The sequence below is a fragment of the Leptodactylus fuscus genome, chromosome 3, assembly GCF_031893055.1.
Source record: "Leptodactylus fuscus isolate aLepFus1 chromosome 3, aLepFus1.hap2, whole genome shotgun sequence".
NCBI lineage: Eukaryota > Metazoa > Chordata > Amphibia > Anura > Leptodactylidae > Leptodactylus > Leptodactylus fuscus.
Genome location: NC_134267.1, coordinates 145747667 through 145774027, shown reverse-complemented (window position 1 = coordinate 145774027; position 26361 = coordinate 145747667). Strand labels below are relative to the sequence as shown.

At 41.2% G+C, this 26361-nt stretch overlaps 1 protein-coding gene across 1 annotated transcript in view; it reads right to left on the bottom strand.

Moving 5' to 3' along the window:
- The window catches only part of LOC142197853 (intestinal-type alkaline phosphatase-like), a 40871-nt gene extending 15065 nt beyond the window's left edge, over positions 1 to 25806 (bottom strand). The window contains exons 1-8 of the mRNA XM_075268489.1: positions 25694 to 25806; positions 21045 to 21161; positions 20390 to 20505; positions 18621 to 18795; positions 18031 to 18203; positions 13315 to 13449; positions 10361 to 10430; positions 9647 to 9781 (exon numbers count right to left, since the gene is read on the bottom strand). Coding sequence (XP_075124590.1) covers positions 9647 to 9781; positions 10361 to 10430; positions 13315 to 13449; positions 18031 to 18203; positions 18621 to 18795; positions 20390 to 20505; positions 21045 to 21161; positions 25694 to 25766 — 994 coding nt within the window. The 5' untranslated portion in view covers positions 25767 to 25806. The remainder of the gene's footprint in view (positions 1 to 9646; positions 9782 to 10360; positions 10431 to 13314; positions 13450 to 18030; positions 18204 to 18620; positions 18796 to 20389; positions 20506 to 21044; positions 21162 to 25693) is intronic.
- Between the last annotated feature and the right edge of the window lie 555 nt (positions 25807 to 26361).

Here is a 26361-nt window from a genome sequence, read left to right as displayed (position 1 = left end):
TTAGCCAGTGCTGATTGGCCAGAGTACGGAATTCGGCCAATCAGCGCTGGCTCTGCTGGAGGAGGCGGAGTCTAAGATCGCTCCACACCAGTCTCCATTCAGGTCCGACCTTAGACTCCGCCTCCTCCAGCAGAGCCAGCGCTGATTGGCCGAATTCCGTACTCTGGCCAATCAGCACTGGCTAATGCATTGTATTGGCTTGATGAAGCAGTGCTGAATGTGTGTGCTTAGCACACACATTCAGCTCTACTTCATCGGGCTAATAGAATGCATTGGCCAATCAGCGCTGGCCAATGCATTCTATTAGCGTGAACTGAGTTTGCACAGGGGTTCTAGTGCACCCTCGGCTCTGCTACATCAGATTGCTACATCTGATGTAGCAGTGCCGAGTGTGCATCAGATGTGTAGTTGAGCAAAACTGACTCAGCACTGCTAAGTCTGCATTCGCATAGGAATGCATTGGCCAGCCTTCGGCCAATCAGCGCTGGCTCTGCCGGAGGAGGCGGAGTCTAAGGTCGGACCTGAATGGAGACTGGTGTGGAGCTATCTTAGACTCCGCCTCCTCCAGCAGAGCCAGCGCTGATTGGCCGAATTCCGTACTCTGGCCAATCAGCACTGGCTAATGCATTGTATTGGCTTGATGAAGCAGTGCTGAATGTGTGTGCTTAGCACACACATTCAGCTCTACTTCATCGGGCTAATAGAATGCATTGGCCAATCAGCGCTGGCCAATGCATTCTATTAGCGTGAACTGAGTTTGCACAGGGGTTCTAGTGCACCCTCGGCTCTGCTACATCAGATTGCTACATCTGATGTAGCAGTGCCGAGTGTGCATCAGATGTGTAGTTGAGCAAAACTGACTCAGCACTGCTAAGTCTGCATTCGCATAGGAATGCATTGGCCAGCCTTCGGCCAATCAGCGCTGGCTCTGCCGGAGGAGGCGGAGTCTAAGGTCGGACCTGAATGGAGACTGGTGTGGAGCTATCTTAGACTCCGCCTCCTCCAGCAGAGCCAGCGCTGATTGGCCGAATTCCGTACTCTGGCCAATCAGCACTGGCTAATGCATTGTATTGGCTTGATGAAGCAGTGCTGAATGTGTGTGCTTAGCACACACATTCAGCTCTACTTCATCGGGCTAATAGAATGCATTGGCCAGCGCTGATTGGCCGAATTCCGTACTCTGGCCAATCAGCACTGGCTAATGCATTGTATTGGCTTGATGAAGCAGTGCTGAATGTGTGTGCTTAGCACACACATTCAGCTCTACTTCATCGGGCTAATAGAATGCATTGGCCAATCAGCGCTGGCCAATGCATTCTATTAGCGTGAACTGAGTTTGCACAGGGGTTCTAGTGCACCCTCGGCTCTGCTACATCAGATTGCTACATCTGATGTAGCAGTGCCGAGTGTGCATCAGATGTGTAGTTGAGCAAAACTGACTCAGCACTGCTAAGTCTGCATTCGCATAGGAATGCATTGGCCAGCCTTCGGCCAATCAGCGCTGGCTCTGCCGGAGGAGGCGGAGTCTAAGGTCGGACCTGAATGGAGACTGGTGTGGAGCGACCTTAGACTCCGCCTCCTCCAGCAGAGCCAGCGCTGATTGGCCGAATTCCGTACTCTGGCCAATCAGCACTGGCTAATGCATTGTATTGGCTTGATGAAGCAGTGCTGAATGTGTGTGCTTAGCACACACATTCAGCTCTACTTCATCGGGCTAATAGAATGCATTGGCCAGCGCTGATTGGCCGAATTCCGTACTCTGGCCAATCAGCACTGGCTAATGCATTGTATTGGCTTGATGAAGCAGTGCTGAATGTGTGTGCTTAGCACACACATTCAGCTCTACTTCATCGGGCTAATAGAATGCATTGGCCAATCAGCGCTGGCCAATGCATTCTATTAGCGTGAACTGAGTTTGCACAGGGGTTCTAGTGCACCCTCGGCTCTGCTACATCAGATTGCTACATCTGATGTAGCAGTGCCGAGTGTGCATCAGATGTGTAGTTGAGCAAAACTGACTCAGCACTGCTAAGTCTGCATTCGCATAGGAATGCATTGGCCAGCCTTCGGCCAATCAGCGCTGGCTCTGCCGGAGGAGGCGGAGTCTAAGGTCGGACCTGAATGGAGACTGGTGTGGAGCTATCTTAGACTCCGCCTCCTCCAGCAGAGCCAGCGCTGATTGGTCGAGTTCCGTACTCTGGCCAATCAGCACTGGCCAATGCATTTCTATGGGGAAAAGTTAGCTTGCGAAAATCGCAAACTGACAGGGATTTCCATGAAATAAAGTGACTTTTATGCCCCCAGACATGCTTCCCCTGCTGTCCCAGTGTCATTCCAGGGTGTTGGTATCATTTCCTGGGGTGTCATAGTGGACTTGGTGACCCTCCAGACACGAATTTGGGTTTCCCCCTTAACGAGTTTATGTTCCCCATAGACTATAATGGGGTTCGAAACCCATTCGAACACTCGAACAGTGAGCGGCTGTTCGAATCGAATTTCGAACCTCGAACATTTTAGTGTTCGCTCATCTCTATTGCTGAACTTTCCACTACAATAGTAGGAAGTTTATTACATGTCAATACACTTTCAGTGACTAAAGATAGTATATAGACAGATAAAAATGAGAGATAATGTACAGAGATTATATATATATATATATATATATATATATATATATATATATATAGCAACAAATGGTGCCAAATGACAATCTCAGATGTAAAGATAGATGGATAGATGGATGGATGGATAGATGGATGGATGGATAGATAGATAGATAGATAGATAGATAGATAGATAGATAGATAGATAGATAGATAGATAGATAGATAGATAGATAGATAGATCTCTGTCACTGCTAAGGGTGTACTATTGTACAGACTATCAGCAGACTGAACCCAGAGACACAGTCAACCTGTATGGTTTTGTAGTCATCAAAGTGAGGATTGTTGTTCTCCAATTAAAATGAGAGACTTTGGCCCCCAGATTATATGATTGCTATAATATCAGTGGCGTAACTACTGCCATAGCAGCTGTCACAGGGCCCGGGACATTAGGGGCCCGGTGACAGCCACTACTGCTGCTATCATTATACCCGGGGGTCTTTTCGGACCCCCGAGTATAATCATCGGCGGCCCAGGAGAGGTAAGCAGGGCCAACGTTAGGAGGAAGGGGGGGCAAACTTGGATATTTCCCAGGGCCCCAGCACTTGCAGGGGCCCCCTGTTGGTGGAATACTTTCCCTATTAATATAGGGAAAGTATATGGCCGAAGCTGCAGCAACGGCTGATACACAGGAGCCGATGCAGGAGCTGCAGGTCTGGCTCCTCTCAGCGCTCTCAGGACGCTTTCTCCCCCCCCCTCCCTTTCTTTGGCTGTCCTCTGCCCACCAATAAGAGGGCTGAGGAGAGCTCAGGAGGCAGGGCTTATCCCTATACAGAAAATGTGACCCCTGCCGAGCTCCTGGAAAGTGAAACTAAAGCTCCAGGAAGAAGCTCCAGGAAAGTGAAACTAAAAAAAGAAAACACAACTTCACAGGACATACTGGGGTTACTATGCTTATTAATATCAGGGATTTGGGGTGATTAATTTTGTTTTAATAACTCCATGTGCCTCATATTAATGGCAATTAACCTCATCATGTCCCTCACATTAAACCCTCTGTGCCTCACCATAATAGTTACTAATACATGAGACATATGGGGTAATAATAATGAAGATACTTTATTATTACCTCCATGTCTGTCATATATCAGTAACTCTTATGTGAGGTACACAAGGGTTGATGTGAGGGACATGATGGGGTTAACTGGTATTAATATGAGGCACATGGAGTTACTAAATTGTAATGCACATGACCAGACTTTTTATCCACAATTGTCCTGGTATAGCGGTCAGCGGGTGACGTGACAGTATTTAGTCCTGTAGGGGCCACTGAGGGACATAATACTGTGTGCAGGGGCCACTATGGGACATAATACTGTGTGCAGGGGCCACTATGGGACATAATACTGTGTGCAGGGGCCACTATGGGGGATAATACTGTGTGCAAGGGCCACTATGGGGGATAATAGTGTGTGGAGGGGCCACTGAGGGACATAATAGTGTGTGCAGGGGCCTCTAAGGGACATAATACTGTGTGCAGGGGCCTCTAAGGGACATAATAGTGTGTGCAGGGACCACTATGGGGCATAATAGAGTGCAGGAATGCGTAGGAGGGGCTCGGTCGAGAGCTTCGGGGGGGGGGGCATATCAAAAGTTCGCCACGGGGCCCCGCCATTCCTCATTACGCCACTGTGTAATATGTTGATGTAATAATGTGCACTGCTATTATTATCATTATGATTGTGAAGGATTAATATTCTTATTAATACACCTACATTATTAAGGTTCACTGGTCTGATCCCCATTGATCAGGAAGTGATGACATAATTTAGCTATTTGGCCTCACTTCTAATACTGGGAAAATCCCTTTGTGACAGTACAATTTGGCCTGTCGATTTATAGCCCAGTCTCAAACTATTACAACAGTGTTAAAGGTATTTTATCTTATGCAGTTTCTAAGTAGAACAAAGTGCAAATGAGATATGCAAGATATTTATTAGGTATCAGACACGGCCAATAAAACTGTTAATTCTTGCAATAGCAGCAGTTCAACAAGGCTTTGTAAATAATGAGTTAATGTATAGCTGCTACTTTAGCTGTCACTGTGCTGTGTCCTCTCAGCAACTGGCTGTATAATAAAGCTTCAGCCATCGTAGATTGGTACAATAGCTGAAGCAGGTCATCCTTAACCCTTAACGCTAAGAGTTGCCATAAGAAGAACAATTGTCATTGTTTAGCTTCCAGTCCAATCTGTTATCCAAGTATACAGTGCCTTGCGAAAGTATTTGGCCCCCTTGAAGTTTTCAACCTTTTGCCACATTTCAGGCTTCAAACATAAAGATATAAAATTTTATTTTTTTGGGGGGGAAGAATCAACATGTGGGACTCAGTTGTGAAGTGGAATGAAATTTATTGGATATTTTAAACTTTTTTAACAAAGGAAAAACTGAAAAGTGGGGCGTGAAATATTATTTGGCCCTTTTACTTTCTGTGCAGCAAACTCACTCCGTTCAGTTCAGTGAGGATCTCCAAATGATCCAAGGTTGTCCTAAATGACTGATGATGATAAATAGAATCCACCTGTGTGTAATAAAGTCTCCGTATAAATGCACCTGCTCTGTGATAGACTCAGGGTTCTGTTTGAAGCGCAGAGAGCATCATGAAGACCAAGGAACACACCAGGCAGGTCCGACATATTGTTGTGGAGAGGTTTAAAGCTGGATTTGGATACAAAAAGATTTTCTAAGCTTTAAACATCCCAAGGAGCACTGTGCAAGCAATCATATTGAAATGCAAGGAGTATCAGACCGCTGCAAATCTATCAAGACCCGGCCGTCCCTCTAAACTTTCATCTCAAACAAGGAGAAGACTGATCAGAGATGCAGCCAAGAGGCCCATGATCACTCTGGATGAACTGCAGAGATCTACAACTGAGGTGGGAGAGTCTGTCCATAGGACAACAATCAGTCGTACACTGCACAAATCTGGCCTTTAAGGAAAAGTGGCAAGAAGAAAGCCATTTCTCAAAGATATCCATAAAATGTCTTGTTTAAAGTTTGCCACAAGCCACCTGGGAGACACACCAAACATGTGTAAGAAGGTGCTCTGGTCAGTTGAAACAAAAATCGAATTTTTTGGCTACAATGCAAAACGATATGTTTGGCATAAAAGCAACACAGCTCATCACCCTGAACACACCATCCCCACTGTCAAACATGGTGGTGGCAGCATCATGGTTTGAGCCTGCTTTTCTTCAGCAAGGACAGGGAAAATGGTTAAAATTGATGGGAAGATGGATGGAGCCAAATACAGGACCATTCTGCAAGAAAACCCATTGGAGTCTGCAAAAGACCTGAGACTGAGACGGAGATTTATCTTCCAACTAGACAATGATCCAAAACATAAAGAAAAAAATCTACAATGGAATGGTTCACAAATAAACGTATCCAGGTTTTAGAATGGCCAAGTCAAAGTACAGACCTGAATCCAATCGAGAATCTGTGGAAAGAGCTGAAAACTGCTGTTCACAAACACTCTCCATCCAACCTCACTGAGCTCGAGCTGTTTTGCAAGGAAGAATGGGCAAGAATTTCAGTCTCTCGATGAGTAAAACTGATAGAGACAAACCCCAAGCGACCTGCAGCTGTAATCGCAGCAAAAGATGGCGCTACAAAGTATTAACGCAAGGGGGTCAAATAATTTTGCACGCTTAATTTTTTTCAGTTTTTTATTTGTTAAAAAAAAGTTTAAAATATCCAATAAATTTCGTTCCCCTTCACAATTATGTCCCACCTGTTGTTGATTCTTCCCCAAAAAATTAAAATGTTATATCTTTATGTTTGAAGCCTGAAATGTGACAAAAGGTTGAAAAGTTCAAGGGGGTCGAATACTTTCGCAAGGCACTGTACATGTAATAATTTGTACTGCTTAATGGTCAACGGTAACTGGATTAGACCTGGCAAGATCAACAATCAGTTCTTTAGTTTTGCCAATGTTTATGATGCGGACATTTCTCCCACATCATGCTTTGCTGAGAAGCCATTAACCACTTCCCTGTACTCTCTGTAGCCCCTATTTGTTAGACAACCGACCATTGCAAAGTCATTAGAAAACCTCTGGAGACAGTATGATTCAGAGTTATATTGGAAAGCAGAGGTGAATATGGTGAAGAGAAAGGGGGTCAGCCCTGTCCTATTCTCTTCAGGTCAGAAACACATTTTCCCATGACTGATTGGGGTCTATCTGTGAGGTATTCGGTAATTCAGTTTACTATGGATTTGGCCACCGTCATTTTTAGTACTTTCTGTTCAAGTATTTTAGGCTGAATAGTGTTGAACCAGAAGTTGAAATTGAAGAAAGTGTTTCCGACCGATGTGCCTCAATTCTCCAGGTGTGAGTACATTCTATGGAAGAGGAAGATGAGGGCATCATCTACTCCAACTCTTGTGCAGTAAGCAAATTGCAGCTAATCATGGTGTGGAATTACACGTTTTTAGGCTGCAGATGATCTGTGACAGTAAGGCAAAAGGGCAATAGTTTGCTGTAACAGTGTGTTTTCTTGGGTACGGGGATTAGTCAAGAAGTCTTTCAGAGTTTTCGGATGTGACATCATCCAGTTGGACTATGCAGCATTTGAGGACTTACAGGAGCATGCAATCGTGCCCAAATGACTTGCTGGCTTTGACCTTTCTTAGTCCTGTTTGTGTCTTCAGGGGTTATTGTAAAAGGGATCTCATCAGATCTACAGGTTCTCCACCAATCATTCATGGTGATCCTTTGCTTTGTCTACCTTCAAGTCTGTATCAATGAACCTGTTGAAGAATTTGTTCAGCTGGTCCATGTATCCCTTGTCCCCCACGCTTGGTTGGCTGATCCGGTTATTATTTTATTTTCCAAATTTTGTTTATATTCAGCTTTGCTTTCTTTTAGTCTTTCCTTCAGGTCTATTTGGACCTCTTTGGCGAAAGCCTTATCCTTGGTTGTGAATGCCATCATTTTCTTGTTCAGAAGATCTTTGAGTTCTTCAGTGACCCAGAGCTTTTTATTGGAGTAGCGTTTTACTTCCTTCCATGGCATTATGCTGTCAGTACAGAAGTTTATGTAAACAGTAACCATCAGTAACAATGTGTAACTGCCCTATCAAGTTCCCTACAAAGCATTTGGTGTTCTCGAAGCAGGTCTGCAGGCTTTCTTCAACTGCCCTAGAACACTCCTTCAACTTCTTTTAGGCCACTGGCCACCACAGGATGACTGGCGGGTGGTTGTCCAGTGGGAGGCCAGGTTCTCAGGCTTCAACCCTGTAGTGGTGTGAAGTGGCCCATATTATAGACAGTTGTCTAAGATGTGGTGTCCACAGGGAGATGATGGCAGTCCAGTGGACTGACAATGTAGAAGCTAAGGTCTCGAGGACTAGAACAGGTAGCCTGCCTTTTTGGGCTAGCATGTTTTCCTGCTTTATTCAGTCTAGTAGGAAAGCAGATAACAGGGGAGCATCCCTTCTACCTACAGTTGCATAACAGGAGAAAAGGGAGAACAAAAAATAACCGTGGACAAAGTGAATGAAAACAGCCAATCCATGAAAAAGCAGGGAGTTGAAACAATGTGTAGCCTCTCAGCAGGTGCATAGGAAAAAGAAACCTTATAAAACCTATATAATTACAATATGATTTACAGCACATAAACACAAGGTGATGCCTGACTTTTTTTGTTTTATTATATTTGAATGGGAATGCCCATACAATTGTTAAATATCTGTGCTGATGGATTTATTAGGGCTAGTTCACAGAGAGTTTTTTGGCAGCGGATTTTAACGCGGAATCCGCCTCAAAATCTGCTGCTAAAAACAGCTCCCATTGACTTCAATTATTTCAATGGGAGCCGCTTGCTTCTCTTTTCCACTAGCTAGTAGCAGGAAAAAAAAGTGACACGCCACTTCTTCCCGCGGCGCAAGACTCCCTCCCGATTAGGCCCATTCATTCAGACCTAATCCGCAGCGGAATTTCGCCACGGGATGCTGGTGCACTGCATCAGCATTCCATTGTGGCTAGCCATGTGGTATGTTCACACTCAGAATCCATTTTAGCAGTCAGTGATCTATTATTGTAAATCTGGGACAAAACTCTTTGCATATATAGGAACTTATGGCATACTGCTTATACTTTGAAAGCAATAATAACATGGTACACAGTAAGCAACTGAGTTCCCTCTTGTGGTTATTGCAGTTACCCAGGTTGTTCTCTTTTGAAGGAACATTAATGTAAAGAAAATTCACGAAAATATCCTTAACTATCCTTAAAATATCCTTAATGTCCTCCTTTCACTTGATCTTATTTTGTTTCATTAAAAGCTAAAAATATATAAAGAATTATTTTCTGTGCATCCCAAGAAGTAATAATTTCTCCCCCTCCTTAAAATCCTTTGTCTAACAGTAAGACAGCTGGATGTAGGAGAATTCAGGATTTTCATAAAACTGAACATGCAGGAACCTGAACCCACAGACTGAAAGACAGATAGGGCAAGTTTCTACTTTTATCATTCTTTAGAGCTCATATAACTGTATGTCTGTGTTTGGGATTTGGAACTCTATTAGCTAAATGAAGTTCCTTCCAGTAAGCAGATATATTAAGAAATTAGTCAGACCAGAATTTTAGACATAAAAACAGCATTATAGTAAATCCAAGTGTGAAGTCAGGTGAAGCCTTCAGGGTGAGTTCACACGGAGTAAAGTGCTGCGTGATGTGGCACGTATACGCCGCGTGAGCTTTTGCGGGCCGTATACGCTCCCATTGATTTCAATGGGAGCCAGGATCGTATACGAGACACTATTTTGCGGCCGTGATTTTGCGGCCGCAAAATAATGCCGCGTCTACAATCTTCACTCCCGTTGAAATGAATGGGAGCTTTTGCGGAGCGCAATCTGCCGACACATGTATACGTGCCAGATTGCGCTCCACTTTCCTCCGTGTGAACTTACCCTGATAGAAAGAGATGTCTATTTTATGTGGGTGTTATAGAAACTGATGCAGAAAATGAACAAGACTTATCTTCCACAAAGAGGTAGAATCCATTGGGATTTTTCTTCAGGATCTGGATGGCTTTTTCTGTCAGCTCCACAATAGAAGGATCAGTTGAATCATTACGGTTTAATTCATATTTCATATCCCCTGGTTCAAAAAGTCCTGCAATGCCCAATGATACAGTTACCCAAGTTTTTCAATTGTCATGGATCAAGAACTAGAGGAGGCTGACACTATCTACAGACACTTTGCAAACTAACGCTGCTGACTTATTAGGAAGGTCAGCAGTCTACTGATTTGAAGGGGTTTGCAACCCTCAAAGGAAATTTTTTGTACTGATGACTGGTCCATAGCATAAGTCATAAGTATGTGATCTGAAGGGTTCCGGTACTAGGTTCCTTCACATATCAGTTGTTCAGGTGGCAGAAGCTACTGCAGAGGATAGGGAGCGCACTCAACTGCTCCTAGTCATGCAGTAGGACCAGCGCTACAGTCCTGTTCACTGTATAGCAGTGGTTCCAGGGAATTGCAGCATCTCTCCTATTACTTGAATAGGTGCAGCTGCACAAACTCCCCATCCACTGTTAAAACTTTAAGCACTCGGACTCTGCCAATACAGCTGACCTGTGGATAGGTCATATAAAAAATCCTTTTGAGGCCAGAAAACCCTTTTAAAGAAATGCAGATGCACAACTGTTTTTAATTTTAAAATTTTGATATTTTAATTTAGAAGGTCCATACCCATTATATGAGTGGCAGTGGATTCATTAATCTTATCCAGCTCTTCCTTATTCCACACATACTTGGCATCCTGGAACAAAAATATTGATTTGTTACACAAGATATATAAAGAGAAGAAAAAATGGGGGCACTCACCAAAGCACTTTTTCTTTAAAAGAATTGCATTATTCCATATTCTTTAAAAACATCGGGAGAGAATGACATAGAAACAGGGCCCTTTTTCCTCGCTAAAACAGGCACATACAGGTATATCCAGTTTTCCTCCTCCATATATACTCTTATCTGATATTTGACCGATATATGTGTGTTTTTTCTGAGGATATTGTATATATAGCCACATTTAGGCTGTATTCACACTGAGTAACGCTCGCGTTTATTGTGCTTATTTTTGCACATAGCGCTGCGTTAACGCCGCGTAGCGCCGCGTTAACGCCGCGTGTACGCCGCGTTAACGCCGCGCTATTTTGCGGTGGCGTTGCCCGGCGTTAACGCGGCGCTATGTGCAAAAATAAGCACAAAAAACGCCAGCGTTACTCAGTGTGAATACAGCCTTAGGCTTACTGCAGTGCCACCAGTTTTTCCTCTTTGTGTATAAAAAATTGATTTGTTACACATTTTCTTCCATTGGTTACATTTCTTACAGGATTTTCTAGGATATTGATGACCTACAAGTCAATCACATGTCACCTCCACTGACTGGCTATTTGAAGAGGTCATACCACTTGGTGAAAGCTACACTATGTGATCAAAAGTATCCAGACACCCCCAAAAACATACGTTTTTCATATTAGGTGCATTGTGCTGCCACCTACTGCCAGGTACTCCATATCAGCAACCTCAGTAGACATTAGACATCGTGAGAGAGCAGAATGGGGCGCTCTGCGGAACTCACGGACTTCGAACATGGTCAGGTGATTGGGTGCCACACATCACACAGGTCAATGCCAAACGACGCCTCGCTTGGTGTAAGGAGAGTAAACATTGGACAATTGAACAGTGGAAAAATGTTGTTTGGAGTGACGAATCACAGTGCACAATGTGGCGATCTGATGGCAGGGTGTGGTTATGGCGAATGCCCGGTGAACGTCATCTGCCAGCGTGTGTAAGTGCCAACAGTAAAATTCGGAGGCGGTGGTGTTATGGTGTGGTCATGTTTTTCATGGAGGGGGCTTGCATCCCTTGTTGTTTTGCGTGGCACTATCACAGCACAGGCCTACATTGATGTTTTAAACACCTTCTTGCTTCCCACTGTTAAAGGGCAATTCAGGGATGGCGATTGCATCTTTCAACAGGATCGAGCACCTGTTCATACTGCACGGCCTGTGGCGGAGTGGTTACACGAAAATAACATCTCTGTAATGGACTGGCCTGCACAGAGTCCTGACTTGAATCCTAAAGAACACCTTTGGCACCTCGGCTCTCTATGAACTAAGGAGGTTCCATGAATGATCGATATGAGAATACCCCTTGAAGGTCAGCAAATGTTGGCCACATTTGTCATTTTTCTGCTTTATGCTGAAATTCAATTGAATTGTTACCATGTTTTTATTCAGGTGTACACGGCCTCGTGTCAATATTGTGTAGCATAAGCTTTAACCAGGTTACAATTATTGTTCATATATTGAAATATAAAGTAGGAGAAAATAAATGTTCTGCTTGAAATTTGACCTGATTCAGTATACAGAGCCATGAACCGCGGTGTAAGTGAACTGAATTAATACATGAGTCCCCCTGCGAACTTCCGGTTGGCACATGCGCAATGGAAGGGCGGCAAGAAGACTTCCTGTTCCTTAGTGAATTAACCAGGGCTGGGTATGTACTTCAGGGTATGGTCCTCGGGTTACGACGAGCCTGCTGCAGAACCTCATTTTCTGAATGCTATACAGTGTATAGCATTCGGCAAATGAAGGCTGATTGTGTAGCAGGCTCGTCCTTGCTACAAGCAGGTAAGTATGCTGTTACCAGTTGACTTTTTCTCATTGAAATGAATAGACCAGCGTTGATTGGCCAGTGGCCAGTGATTTGGCCAATCAACGCTGGTTCTGCCAGAGGCTCGTCTGAGGAGGCGGAGTCTAACATCGGACTATTCATTCCAATGAGAAAAACTCTTGCCTGCCTGTAGCAAGGACGTGCCTGCTGCAGAATCAGTGTTCATTTGCCGAATGCTATACATATATATAGCATTCGGCAAATGAATATATATACTGTATAGCATTTAGCAAATGAGGTTCTGCAGCAGGCTCGTCGTAACCACGAAACAGTATGCCTATACCCCTGCTAGACATGGCAAACTCTCAAAACCGGAAAGAGATCTTCGACCGGAAATAGGAAGGGCGGGACTTAATCCTTTGTTATTGTTGTCAAAGGGGGACTCATGTATACAGGCACTTATTTGAGTTTAGTGTACGCAAAGTACTTATGTTGGGGGACGTTGGGCAATAGTGTAATTTAACTGAAGGCTAGCCTATAATGTGTGATAGAGGACTTAAAGGGGTTGTCCAGGCAGAATTGAACAACCCCTTTAACTTTTAAATCAGCCAGCGGCAGTGAAAAAAATGTAAAAAATGCACACTCATCTCCGAGTGCATCCAGGTTCTACTGCTCCAGTGGCTTCTTCCGGGTCTCTTCCTGAGTTCCGCTGAAGCTGCTGGTTGGCCTGAGCAGTCACATGGCCCCAGCAGGCCTCAGGAAGAGACCTGTGATATCACAGGTAGTGAAATTGAATGTTCTTCACTGATTGGCCTCAGTGGTCATGTGACCATTGAGGAAGAGACCTGTTGAGCAGAAGGACCGAATGCAACAGGAGGACACCGGAGCATTGGGGACAGGTGAGTATGAATTGTTTTTATTTTTTTCACTGCCCTGCCTGATTTAAACGTTAAAGGGGTTGTCCATTTTTGCCTGGACAACCACTTTAAACATAAACTATTTAAGATACTAGTTTGTTAACCTACCTTATATTTACTGAGCCATTCATTTATAAGATTTCTATTATCTTTTCTAAGCCCATTCTGTGCAGAATCATTGGGGTATTCAGGATCTTTTGTACCTTTTGGAGTCATGTACTTTCGTCCACCTCCTAGAATAACCTGTAAAATAATCACATTATTGAAACAGTCACTTTTTTTTATATATCAAAAACAAAAAGTTATCATCCCTGTCCCACCACATAACAGCCAACATTGCATCCACTACTGATAATAGACTATAGCTGCAAAACATGACTATGCTGTAAAACATAGCACTAAATAATGTTACCATAGCAGAGGAGAAGTTCATGCAAGATGGCAACCCAAGAAATAAGATTACAGAAAAAAATTTAAAAATATCCCGTATACCGATTTTTTCAGCACATTTTTCATGCTGAAAAAGCCCCCCTCAGCTTATACACGAGTCAGGGTCCACGGAGCACAGAACACTAGGACTGGAAGGGGGAGGTTCTATAGTGCTACTGCTCTGTGATTGGCTTGTCATGAGGTCATGTGACTGTGATGTCATTAAAGGTCCTGTAGCCACTGATATGTAAAATCTGCAGATAGGATTGAGTCTAAATCCTAGTAGCTCCGCCCACACCAGAGTCCAATCACATGGTCATGACGTCATCAGAGGTCCTTTAGCACACTATGATTTAGCATCTACCCTGCAGATAAGTGAGTGGCCAGGATTCATTATGTCTTATAGAAGACGTCTGTCGTATGAGGAGAAGAAGCTACAGTAAAGTGACAGTAACACACAGGGACCTTCCTTTAGTTACTCTGCCTATTAATGTCAGGTATTTGGGGTTATTAATTTACTTTCAGTAACTCCATGTGCCTCACATTAATAACAGTTAACCTCATCATGTCCCTCATATTAACCCCTGTGTGCCCCATATAAGGGTCAGTAATATGTGAGACACCTAATTGAGATACCTAATTATTACCTCCATATGTCCCACATATCAGTAACTTTTATGTGAGGGGGGGTTAATGTGAGGGACATGATGGGGTTAACTGCTATTACTATGAGGCACATGGAGTTACTAAGCTGTAATGCACATGACCAGACTTTTTATCTGCAATGGTGGATTTTCCCCCCTAGGCTTATACTCGAGTCAATAAGTTTTCCTAGTTTTTTGTGGTAAAATTAGGGACCTCGGCTTATATTCGGGTCGGCTTATACTCGAGTATATACAGTACATTTCGGAAATAAAAACAGGTTAGAAAAAGTGATATATTTCAATATCTGGTTTTAATGCACAAATTACAAAACTGGCAACACATTTCTTTTACAAGCGAGAAGACTTCACTTCTCTGTTTCATAGTAACAATTGTGTAATGCCTGTATTGGTAATAACTGTATTATAATATACAGTATATGTAATGTGCAGTATATCTAATAGCAAAACACATGTACTGGATGAAACTTTACGTATTACTGATTTATGGTATATATTTATTTATACACCATATATTTTAGTTATTTTAATAAAAGAAAAGACAATATGTGAGCACACACAATCAAGCAAGTAAAATATAATAAATATAAGTTATAACATAATCAATTTTGTGGGGACGCGATGTCATGTATGCTAACACCCCAAGATATTCAGGGAATTCAAAAATAATAGGAAACTAGGCAGACGTCTGAAGTCTGATCACGGGTCCCCAGGCATAATGATGTAGGATTAATCCTTGAAACCAATAAATTCTGACTGAAGGCTGAACCTTGGTCTGTATTTTAATTGTTATATGGATTAAAAATTATGTTTAATTTATTACTGTTTACTCACTACCTATTCCTACTAATTCCCCACTTTACAGTGACTCAGTGACTCTGATATCTCTACAAGGTGGAATTAACCCTCTGTGAATTTGGGTATCTAATAGAGTGTGATGGTCTAGGCAATTGCAATATGATTTGCTCCCGTAGTTTTTTACGTGTCCATCTTGAGCTATTTGTTCTATGTTCTTATTTTATTATAAATAATGATTGCGTATTTTACTACTAAGTACAAAAAAACTCCTGTAAATTTATCTGGTAGTATTTTTAAAAATCTTATGGAATGTCCATGACATAAGAGGATTTTGACTGTTTATTGGTTTATTATTTACTTTACTTAGAAAAAAATCCACACTAAAGGCATTAAAGGTATGAATAGCTGATGTAACCGTGTGACAAGTGCTTCAGTCATTAAACTTTCAAACCTATATATGTGGATTTATCATAATTGTGCATCTGGAGGAACCTTGTGCATATTGCATATTTTCTACTCTGTTCATATCCACTTTCTAAACTTTACTAATGAAACGTTCCGTAGTTGTATGCTTTTAAACTCTTCATTATTGTGATTTATATAGAAAATCTGTATCAAAGTACCGTAATGACTAAGTAACTTGTAGAACTTATTCTATACTTTCCAAAGATGCCTTTCTTATTCTGTATTGCAGTTCCATGTCCATGAAAAAAAGCCTTATACAAATTAGCTGAAAAGTGCTTTAGATAACCACTCCTAACTGCAGACAAAGTGTAACAAAGTGGGAGATGTAACTCAAGCAAAGGAGGTGTAGCTGGGCGGCAGCCAGGGGTGATTATTTAGAGCGGAGAGTCAAGAAACATCCCTAATGCTAAGCGGAGAAGATACCAGCAAAGTGAATGGGATTTTGGTTAATTTCATCCACACCGAATGCCAGAAAGAGAAAGCTGCTTTCTCAAAAAAAAACTTTTGTGTTTGCAAAACGCAGCATATTAATTCTGGTTGCGGAATCACAAGCGTTTTCTTTAAAGATATAATAGAGTTAGGAAAAAAAGCATATAAAAATGCAGCAAAAGCTCAATGAAGCACTGCGGTAAAAAAAACACCAGCATTTTTCACAGTACTTTTTAGTTGTATTTTGCCACATGAGGTTATAGCCTAAAGCCCTTTTCAGTTAATTTGCATAAAAATAAAATGCTTATTTTCCTGAAAATAGAGCTGCAATGCAGAATACAAAAAACATCTTTGGAAAGAGTAGAAGCCGTCCTACAATTTACTCTAATTAGTTTGGTACCGATTTTCCTGCTGACAAACTCCCATTAAGGTTTAAAAGCTGTTTATCCCAACTGTTCCATACACATGAAGTGAGCCAATGTCATACATCTCTGAAAGCAAGGTGTACATGACATAGTATGTTATTTTACATCGTGTTAAAGATTTTGCTAACCATTTCGGTGTGGGTTGGGGGTCTTGAAAGCCCCTTAAAATGTATTCTTATTTCTAAAGTCAAGAATGAATCTTAACCGAAATTTGCATTTTCTTCATATAAACTATTAAACTATTAAAGCACGTTTTGAGCCTCAGCTTTATGATGGCCATACAGCTTCAAATACTCTTGGAAAGCAGCTATTATTTCTAAGTGCCTCATGTACATTCACCTCAGCCAAGCAGAGGGAAGCAAATCAGTGCCATACATCGCTGACCGCAGTCAATGACCCGAGCTAACAAATGATCTAGCTTGGTAGAATCTAACCTCTCTGATAGCTGTTGTTGGGGGATAGTTTAAATACCCCATGCACTTTTGTTAGTCAGTCAGTCCCCCAAAGTCAGTGGGTTCAGCTGACATATATCTAATATATATGGGTATTATTGGTAAATGAAAATTCAGGAAAAGAAGGAAAATTGTGGTGTCTAAAAATCTGACCTAGAATATGTTTTAGGTTTATTTGTATGACAGATATGATGTAACATCACTTGTCTCTATGCAGTCTGGAGATACACTTCCACAAGAGATAACTGAGTGCAATGTGCCTGGCATATAAATGAATTTTTTATTACGCAGCAATTTAACTGATAGGGTTGTTATATAGTCAGTACTTAGAGGAGATAAATTCCTCCTATTTTAGCTGCTATATAGTGCAGACAAGTGTCCTAGTCTGAACACGTCATTCAGCTGCTATTACTATGACCCTAACAATACAAAGAGCAGGCAGATATCAGGGATTGTAATCCACCTGCACTTACGAGGCAAGGCAATAATTCTCAGTCCTTGGCATACCATTATATAAACTCATACAAAGTGTTAGGCCTGGTTCACATCTGCATTCAGTATTCTTATCCACTTGGGGGCCCCTCAAACAGAATATCAAACGCATTAAAAAGCTGTTAGCAAAGAAACCACATGGACCCCATAGACTATAATGGGGTCCGTGTGTTTTCTGCGCAGCGTCAACATGATTCATGCAGACACCGAGCTAAAAATACACGGACCCATTATAGTCTATGGGGTCCATGTGGTTTCTTTGCTAACAGCTTTTTAATGCATTAGGTGATTTGTTTTGGGGGTCCCCAAATGGACTTCCTGAATGGAATACCGAATGTAGATGTGAACCAGGCCTTAGTAGTGGGCTATATTGCCTACAGGATCCTGTGCAGCTGTAGTGTTTATATTTCACATATGACCAGCCTACTAGATCAGACTCTAGTATCAGTGATAGAGAACATAGAGACTAAACATGTATGCAGTCTCACACCAAATCCATAACAATATCAACAATACAATACACTATAGAGTCTTAAAGTATTTTTGCTGTATTTCAAAATCATAGTTAGATTTTTGCGTTTTTTAAGCCAGTATGTAGCATTTCTCTACATACAGATTTTGCAATGGGCTTCAAGTTACAGCTCTGCCATCCAAAGTGTGCCGCGTACTTACATTTATGTCGACATTAGAAATTAGTTGGTGAGCGATATCTGTACATCCTAAATCTATAGCTTTCTGAGGCATGTTGGCATCTGAATACCAGTCCCGATCAGCGACATTGGCATAGGTTCCAGATGGGGAGGCATGCTGAACACGTGTTGTCGTTACAATTCCTACAGACTTTCCTGTTATATGTAGAAAATGAATTTGTTAAAAATCAAGCCTTATTAATTATAGCAATTGATTTGGTATCCATAAGCTGAGGTAGCGCACACATGCCACACCAGAGCTGTAGGGCATTATGTACTTCCCAAAATCAACCTATAAACCTCATCCTTGATGACAGTTTGCTATTATTACCACATTCTATTCATTTTGCCTGATATAATAGGTCCTTTGGCTCATCTTTTCCTATGCCATACTTTCTGTACTGCTTTTCACAAAACCTCCAATAAAACACACCTCAAAGGACAAAGGTTTATGCAAAGGTGTTCAATCCTGTGCAGATCAGGGAGAGATGTATATTGTCCCTGGAATAGACTGAAAGGTCTGGAGGTATGCTACTTAATAAAAACCTTTGCCATTGGTCACAGCTCATGTACCTGCTGCCTTTGCTCTCTTGAGTACTGACTCAACCTCATTTCCAGCCTGAGTGCTACAGTCAGATCTCTTAGCCGCAGCAGTTAGTCCAATGGTTCCATAGTTCCCCTTCACTCCACATAGGTAAGCTGTAGCTGTGCCTGCACTGTCAGGAACTTGGCGATCTATGTTATAGGTCTGCAAAAAAAAAAAAAAAAAAGACAGGAAATTTCAGTTAAAAATAATGAAGTGGTAGAAAATCTCTAGTAAATACCATCACCTTCTTATTTATGGATGTCGATTCACACTGCTGGGACTCTTCACAATCTTGAGAATGAAGTGTCACTCCTGAAAATTGGCTGTAGATGATGACCACAGATTAAAGGAATCGCGCTAACTTCAATTCTCTTGAACCACACACAACTTTATTCCAAATAGTTACCACAACTATTGGTAACTATTTGGAAGAGAATTGCGTGTGGTTCAAGAATATTTGGAGTAAGCGCGATGCATTTATTCTTTGGTCATCATCTACGTTCTCCATCCCTTGTGGATGTTTGTGGCTCCAGCTGCTGGTAAACACTCCATACCATTGGAACAGATACATCTAGGGCTCTATGGACCTTTGAGCAGGAACACCTACAATTGCTTGGTGGCTATCATTCCTTGAGCATTGGCTGTTAGTGAACAACAACACAGCTCCATGTACTTGAATGGAGCTTTGCTGCAGTTCCTTGCACAGAGGGGAGCTTTTTGGCTTGCACTGTGGTAAGCACTAGTAAAGGGACGCAATGGTATCTAAGAAATCTGTTTTAGTTATTCAATTCATACATATTGTACATATTCCTATTTTTAAAAGGGTCAACCAATCAAAATTTCACTATGCTTTGACTGGTGAGACCCCTAAAGAAAAAAAATTGAGAAGACCTAATTTAGAAAGTGCAGTGATTTCGTTAGGACTGGCTTTTTGTCCATTAAGTCCATAGTCAGACAATGCATTACATTGTTCAACATTCCTTCTCTTTAAACCAAATGCTACTATGTGAATGGAGTTCCAGTGCTCTTGAGTCACCAGCGCACCTTTCACTGTTATGGGGCTGCCATGACTGTAATCTCAAGCAATGCCCACAGTCACAAAGAAGCGAATGGAGCACCGTTCACACAAGCACAATGGTGCTCCATTCACAAAGAGGTTTTGAGGGGGATTTTGGCTCCCCCATACTCCTGATCACTGGGGCACCCTTTAAAGGGAAGATGTCATGTGAAAAATGTCATCCAATGTGTGGTGGCATGTTACAGAGTGGAAGCAGCTGAGCAGATTGATAGAACTGTTTCATGGACTTCTTAGAAAAGAAAGATCAGAGATTTCAAAGGGTAAATGGGTAAAGTCTTATTGAGTCTCTTCCCATAAAACTATATATCAATCTGCTCAGCTCCTGGTATCAATATCAGTTAATGTTAAAGGCCAATGTAAGTGAAGCAGCTTGTTATAAGTGGCTCTGAAAATGTAGTCTGTAACTGCACTTCCCCCACATTGCTCTGGGGGCATAATTCCAAATCTCCAAATCAGGACTTGAAAGATTTGTTTTTGTGAGTATGATGGGATTGAGTTTTAAGCAGAATAAATTATCATTGTCATTATTATGGTAATGGAAACATAAAAATATAAAACTACCTGTAATAATATATATTGTATATCTGTGAGTTCATTTGAGATTTACAATATACAGAAAGTGAGAACATGTAAATATCTAAACTGAAAAGTGACAATATAAAGTTTGCACTAGAGCACCTTGGATAATCCGACATAGGGAAAAGTATCCATTGTCAGTTCGCTCTCTTCCCCCAGCATTCCTTTAATCTGACCACTTAAGATTCGAGTTGCTGTAACTGTGGGAACCCCCATGCCTGTTCAGAAAGATAGATAGATATATATATAACACCACAGTATGTTACATTTCTCTGATGGTTTCAATTGGGTGTTTATAATTTAAAAGAAATTAAATAATGATTAAGCTAAAATACAAATGACAAAATGAAATGTTATTGAAATGATCTCATTACTAAGAATACTAAGAAATTAGTGTATATAGAGTGGGATTCCCTCTATCAAGGACTACCATGCGACTGTACTGTACTGAATCATTCTATATGGTCCATGAGACAGTGTGTTATAAACCTATTTTCCTCTAGAAGCATAGGATTGTATATTGGGAATAATAAACCATAGGTATTGTTAACATTTATAGACCTGACGGGCATTTCTATGGGGCAATATTTAAATATTATTTTGCCTTGTAAATTCCCGTTCCATATTCAGTTATAGTGTTATCTTTTATAATTATTATATACATGCAACAATTCTTTGTATCATGATCAAGCTCCACTCCCCCAGGGTTAAAGGAAAAGCGTCATCACTACTTGTTTCACTTAAACAATAATCTTACCATCTCCAAGAAAGAGAATCGTATTCTTAGCTCTGTGCTCAATGGGCTTGCGTTTTATAGCTTGCTGAATCATAGAAGCCATTTTGTCATTCCAGAACTTTGACGTTTTCTCTTCCTCTGTAAGTAAAGACTATGATCAAAATAAAATTCTGCTGAGTTTTTTTTTTTTTATCCTTGTGGAAACACACAATATAATGACACTACCAATAATTGGCACTACCAAATGTAAAGTTACTGGAGCGCTAGTCTGTGAGTACTAAAGATACACAAACTAAACACAAGAACAAAAGTACACACACAGTACACAGTGGCAGCATCACACAGTGGGAAGGCTTTACTTCAGCAGGGACAGGGAAGTTGGTCAGAGCTGATGGAGCTAAATACAGGGCAATCCTGGAAGAAAACCTGTTGGAGGCTTCAAAAGACTTGAGACTAGGAAGGAGATTCACCTTCCAGCAAGACAATGACCTAAACATACAGCCAGAGCTAAAGTGGAATGCTTTACAGCATATAATATTCATGTGTTAGAATGGCCCAGTCACAGTCCAGACCTAAATCCCATTGTGCATCTTTGGCAAGACATTTATTATTTATTTATTATGCTTACTTATATAGTTCCATCATATTCCGCAGCGCTTTACAGATATTGTCAGTCACTGTCCCATATAGGGCTCACAATTTACATTCCCTATTAGTATGTCTTTGGTGTGTGGGAGGAAACCCATGCAAACACAGGGAGAACATACAAACTCCTTGCAGATGTTGCCCTTGGCAGGATTTGAACCTAGCACTCCAAGAGCTGCAGTGCTAACCACTGAGCCACCATGCTGCCCTGAAAATTACTGTTCGCAGACGCTTTCCATCCAATCTGGCTGAGCTTGAGCTTTTGCAAAAGAAGAATGGACAAAAATCTCAGTCTCTAGATGCGCAAGGCTGGTAGAGTCATACTCCAAAAGACTTGTAATTGGCTCTACAAAGTATTGGGCACTCACCATCAAGAGGATACAGTAAAACTTTACAACTTTATTTTGAAAATAAAATATATTAAAAATATACACGGGAGGAGACACGCCTGTAAAGTTTTACTGTATCCTCTTGATGGTGAGTGCCCAGTTCTTTTTTTCTTCTTTAAATTTTATATGGACTATGTTGTTTACTGAGAGCATCACCATAGGATTATTCAATAGTGTATTCCCCTTATCCTACCTTGTTACTTCAAACCTGCATTACGTAGTGCCACCTCACTCTTTTTGTATATTTCTACAAAGTATTGCTATAGGGGGGCTGCATACTTTTGCACGTCACACTTTTCAGATTTTTATTTGATTAAAATTTTGAAAACCAGTTATCATTTTCCTTCACTTCACAATTATCTGCTACTTTGTGTTGGTCTATCACCATCTGAAAATCTCAATAAAACACATTTAAATTTGTGGTTGTATGGTGCAAAATGGGAAAAAGTTCAAGGGATATAATTACTTTTGTAAGGCACTGTATACCTGAGCTGGGGGCCCATTTGGATGTGTATCTTCCCTTCCATGCTGAACTCTTAGCTACACTGATGCTGGCTATTCATAGATTTAAGCTTTATTTTTACATTACCATGACCACCATGCACCACTCACCACTCTCACGTTATGGAAAATATGTATGGGATGAAAACGTCAAAACAGAGCAAAAATGGACATGGACTGAAAAATTGGGACTTCTTTACATGAGTAACGAAAGTAAAATGACCCATAAATTCATGACATTCAATTGTATTACATTGCATTGTTCAGCCGCATTACAATGTCCTCAGGACACAATATTTCCAACATACAATGATCTTTTCTGGAATATTGCAAGTAGGAACTGGACTCAATACAGAGTTCTTGGCTGAAGGTTCCAACAAATATTCATGTTTAAGCCACTGTATTAGTGAAGTGCATGCTCTAATAGCGCCTCTCTACAGTATAGCGCAGTACAACGTGTTCTTTACTTCTTTATATATGAGCTGGAAGGATCTTCTTCTTTGGACACAAGATGAGAGTGTACTGTGTGAATTTTTCAGGACCATAAAAAGGAATTGTAAATATTTGCTATATCTCTATTAATTACGTTATGATTAGAGATGAGCGAACACTGTTCGGATCAGCCGTTCCGAACAGCACGCTCCCATAGAAACAAATGGAAGCACCTGGCACGTACACTTTGCCGGTGGCCGGTCGCCGTGCCAGGTGCTTCCATTCATTTCTATGGGAGTGTGCTGTTCGGATCGGCTGATCTGTACAGTGTTCACTCATCTCTAGTTATGATTTTAATTTAAGATTAAGTTTTAATATTTTGCAGTTTTCAGAACCCAATACTAGCGGACAGAAAAGGTGCAAAACCTGCCCTCACATACTGACTAATGACAGGATAGAGATACCAAACGCTAACAGGGAATATGAAATCCCAGGTATGTTCACCTGTAACACACCTAATGTAGTGTATTTGATAATGTGCACCAAATGTTCCACTGAAAATCTGTATGTTGGAGAGACCGGCCAGAAACTCAGAATGAGAATTAATTCACATCGCCATACAATTAACCCCTTCCCGACATGCGCTTTAAGCAGTAGACAACCGGCTCTAATGCCTCCGATCGGTCCCCGGACCGATCGGAGGCATTAACCCCTCCGGCGCCGCGGTCAAAGGCGCCGGAGGCGCCATTTTCCCAGCGGCGCATGGGCGCCGCCATTTTGCCCGGGATCGCCGGCTCCTGGAGCATGCTCCAGGGCCGACCCCCCGTTGCCATGACAGCCAGGAGCCTGAACAAGGCTGCCAGGCTTGTCTGCAAATCCTCTCTTTTGCAGGCTGGTCTATGCAGCCTGCAAAAGAAAGGATGATTTTTTGCAATGCATTACAATGCATTAGCATTGTAATGCATTGCATTAGTGATCAGACCCCCTGGGGTTCAACACCCCTAGGGGGTCTAATAAATGCAAAAAAAAAAATAAAAAAAAAGTAAAAAAAAATATAAAAAAATATAAAAAGTATTAAAAGTTCAAATCACCCCCCTTTCCCTAGAACACATATAAAAGTAGTTAAAAACTGTGAAACACATACATGTTAGGTATCCCCGCATCCGAAATCGCCCGCTCTACAAATCTATAAAAATATTTTTCCTGTTCGGTAAACGCCGTAGTGGGAAAAATAGTCGGAAGTGCCAAACTGCCATTTTTTCACTGTTTTGATTCTGATAAAAATTTGAATAAAAAGTGATCAAAGCAATAACATTTCCCGAAAATGGTAGAAATAAAAAGTACACCCGGCCCCGCAAAAAAAACCCACCCTATGCATCCCCGTACACTTACGTATAAAAAAGTTATGGCCTTTGGAATATGGCGACTTTTAGAAAAAAAAAAATTTAACACAGTTTTGGAATTTTTTTAAGGGGTCAAAATGTAAATAAAACCATATAAATTTGGTATCCCTGGAACACAGAATATAGGGGACATGTCATTTTGGCTGCACAGTGAACGCCGTAAAACCAAAGCCCGTAAGAAAGTCGCAGAAATGCATTTTTTCTTCAAATCCACCCCATTCTGAATTTTTTTCCTGCTTCCCAGTACATTATATAGAATAATTAATGGTAGCATCATGAAGAAAAATTTGTCCCGCAAAAATTAAGACCTCATGTGGCTCTGGGAGCGGAGAAATAAAAAAGTTATGGGGTTTAGAAGGAGGGGAGTCAAAAACGAAAAACGAAAATCAAAAAATGCCATCGGCGGGAAGGGGTTAAACAACAAAGAATGGACCTTCCCGTGCCAAAACATTTCTGCCAGGAAGATCAAAATATCACCAATGACATGAAAATTTTGATTTTAAGAGGGAATTTTAAATCAAGGAAACAGCGACTGATTCATGAATACAAGAGCATGACCCTATTTAACACTCTGGATAATGGAATATATGCATCACATGGGTTCATGTCATTCTATACAAATCACTGAACTAAGACAGTCAAAGATGAGAACCTGGGAACTGTGAATTGTTTATTTGTTTTTATATGTATATAGTAATAAGCCTTTCCCCCCTCCCTCCTGAAATCCTATCCCTATGTGTCCAGTTGTACATAAATATGCAGCCTTCAGAAAGTGTTTTTAGATATATCTGAAGAAGAAGCCAGGAAGCTTCGAAAAGTTATATTCTGTCATCTTTATGAGTTAGCCATTAAAAAAGGTATCACCTACTGAAGACTTGCAAGTTTTTTTGTTTTTTTATATTTCATACCCACTGGCTAACAAGGTACAAAAACAAACATTTTCCTTATACCATAGTTTTCCCTAGACTTATAGTCACAAGTTAAAATGGTTTCAACTTAATCTTCTAACTTGAGGGCACATTGTACATTGTTTTACGATACATTCTATTTTATACATCCTCCTACATGAGAAAAATATCCATGCAACTATGTATGACTGAACAATACACATTACTTACGTTACAAAAAATACTACTTATTGCCTGAGACCCCAAATACATCTGATTCTAGACTTTCTGTTCAGTTTGGTAGTTACATTTTATACTACTGCATATATCCTGTACTTAAAACTTCAACTATGCATATTCCTAATGACATATAGTGAATATACAACACGATATAATACAGTTGTCCTTCTTACCAGGAATAGAAGCAGAGAGTGTCATTGAAATAATACTTAACAATATTCCAAGCCTTGCAATACTAAGAGCCATGGTTTTAGCCTTGATCAGTCTTCGAAGCTGACTTCTTATAAAGGAGACTGATCCTTTAGTAGGATTGAACTTCCATCCCAAGCCTATGTAGAGCTTGGTGCCAACTCTACTAATTTTTTACAACATATTCCTGATATCAGTATCAGTACATGACACACCCATTGTGGAAAAGTTTATTACATAGATACAGTGGCGTAACTAGGAATGGCGGGGCCCCGTGGCGAACTTTTGACATGGGGCCCCCCCTCCCCAAACCGATGCCGAAGACCTCGACTGACCCCCTCCTCCGCACTCTATTATGTCCCTTAGTAAGCCCTGCAAACAGTATTATCCCCAATAGTGTCCCCTGCACACACAGTATTAACCCCTATAGTGTCCAATGCACACAGTATTAACCCCTATAGTGTCCAATGCACACAGTATTATCCCCCATAGTGTCCCATGCACACACAGTATTTACCCCTAGTGTCCCCTGCACAAACAGTATTATTAACCCCTATAGTGTCCAATGCACACACAGTATTAACCCCTATAGTGTCCCCTGCACACACAGTATTATTAACCCCTATAGTGTCCAATGCACACACAGTATTAA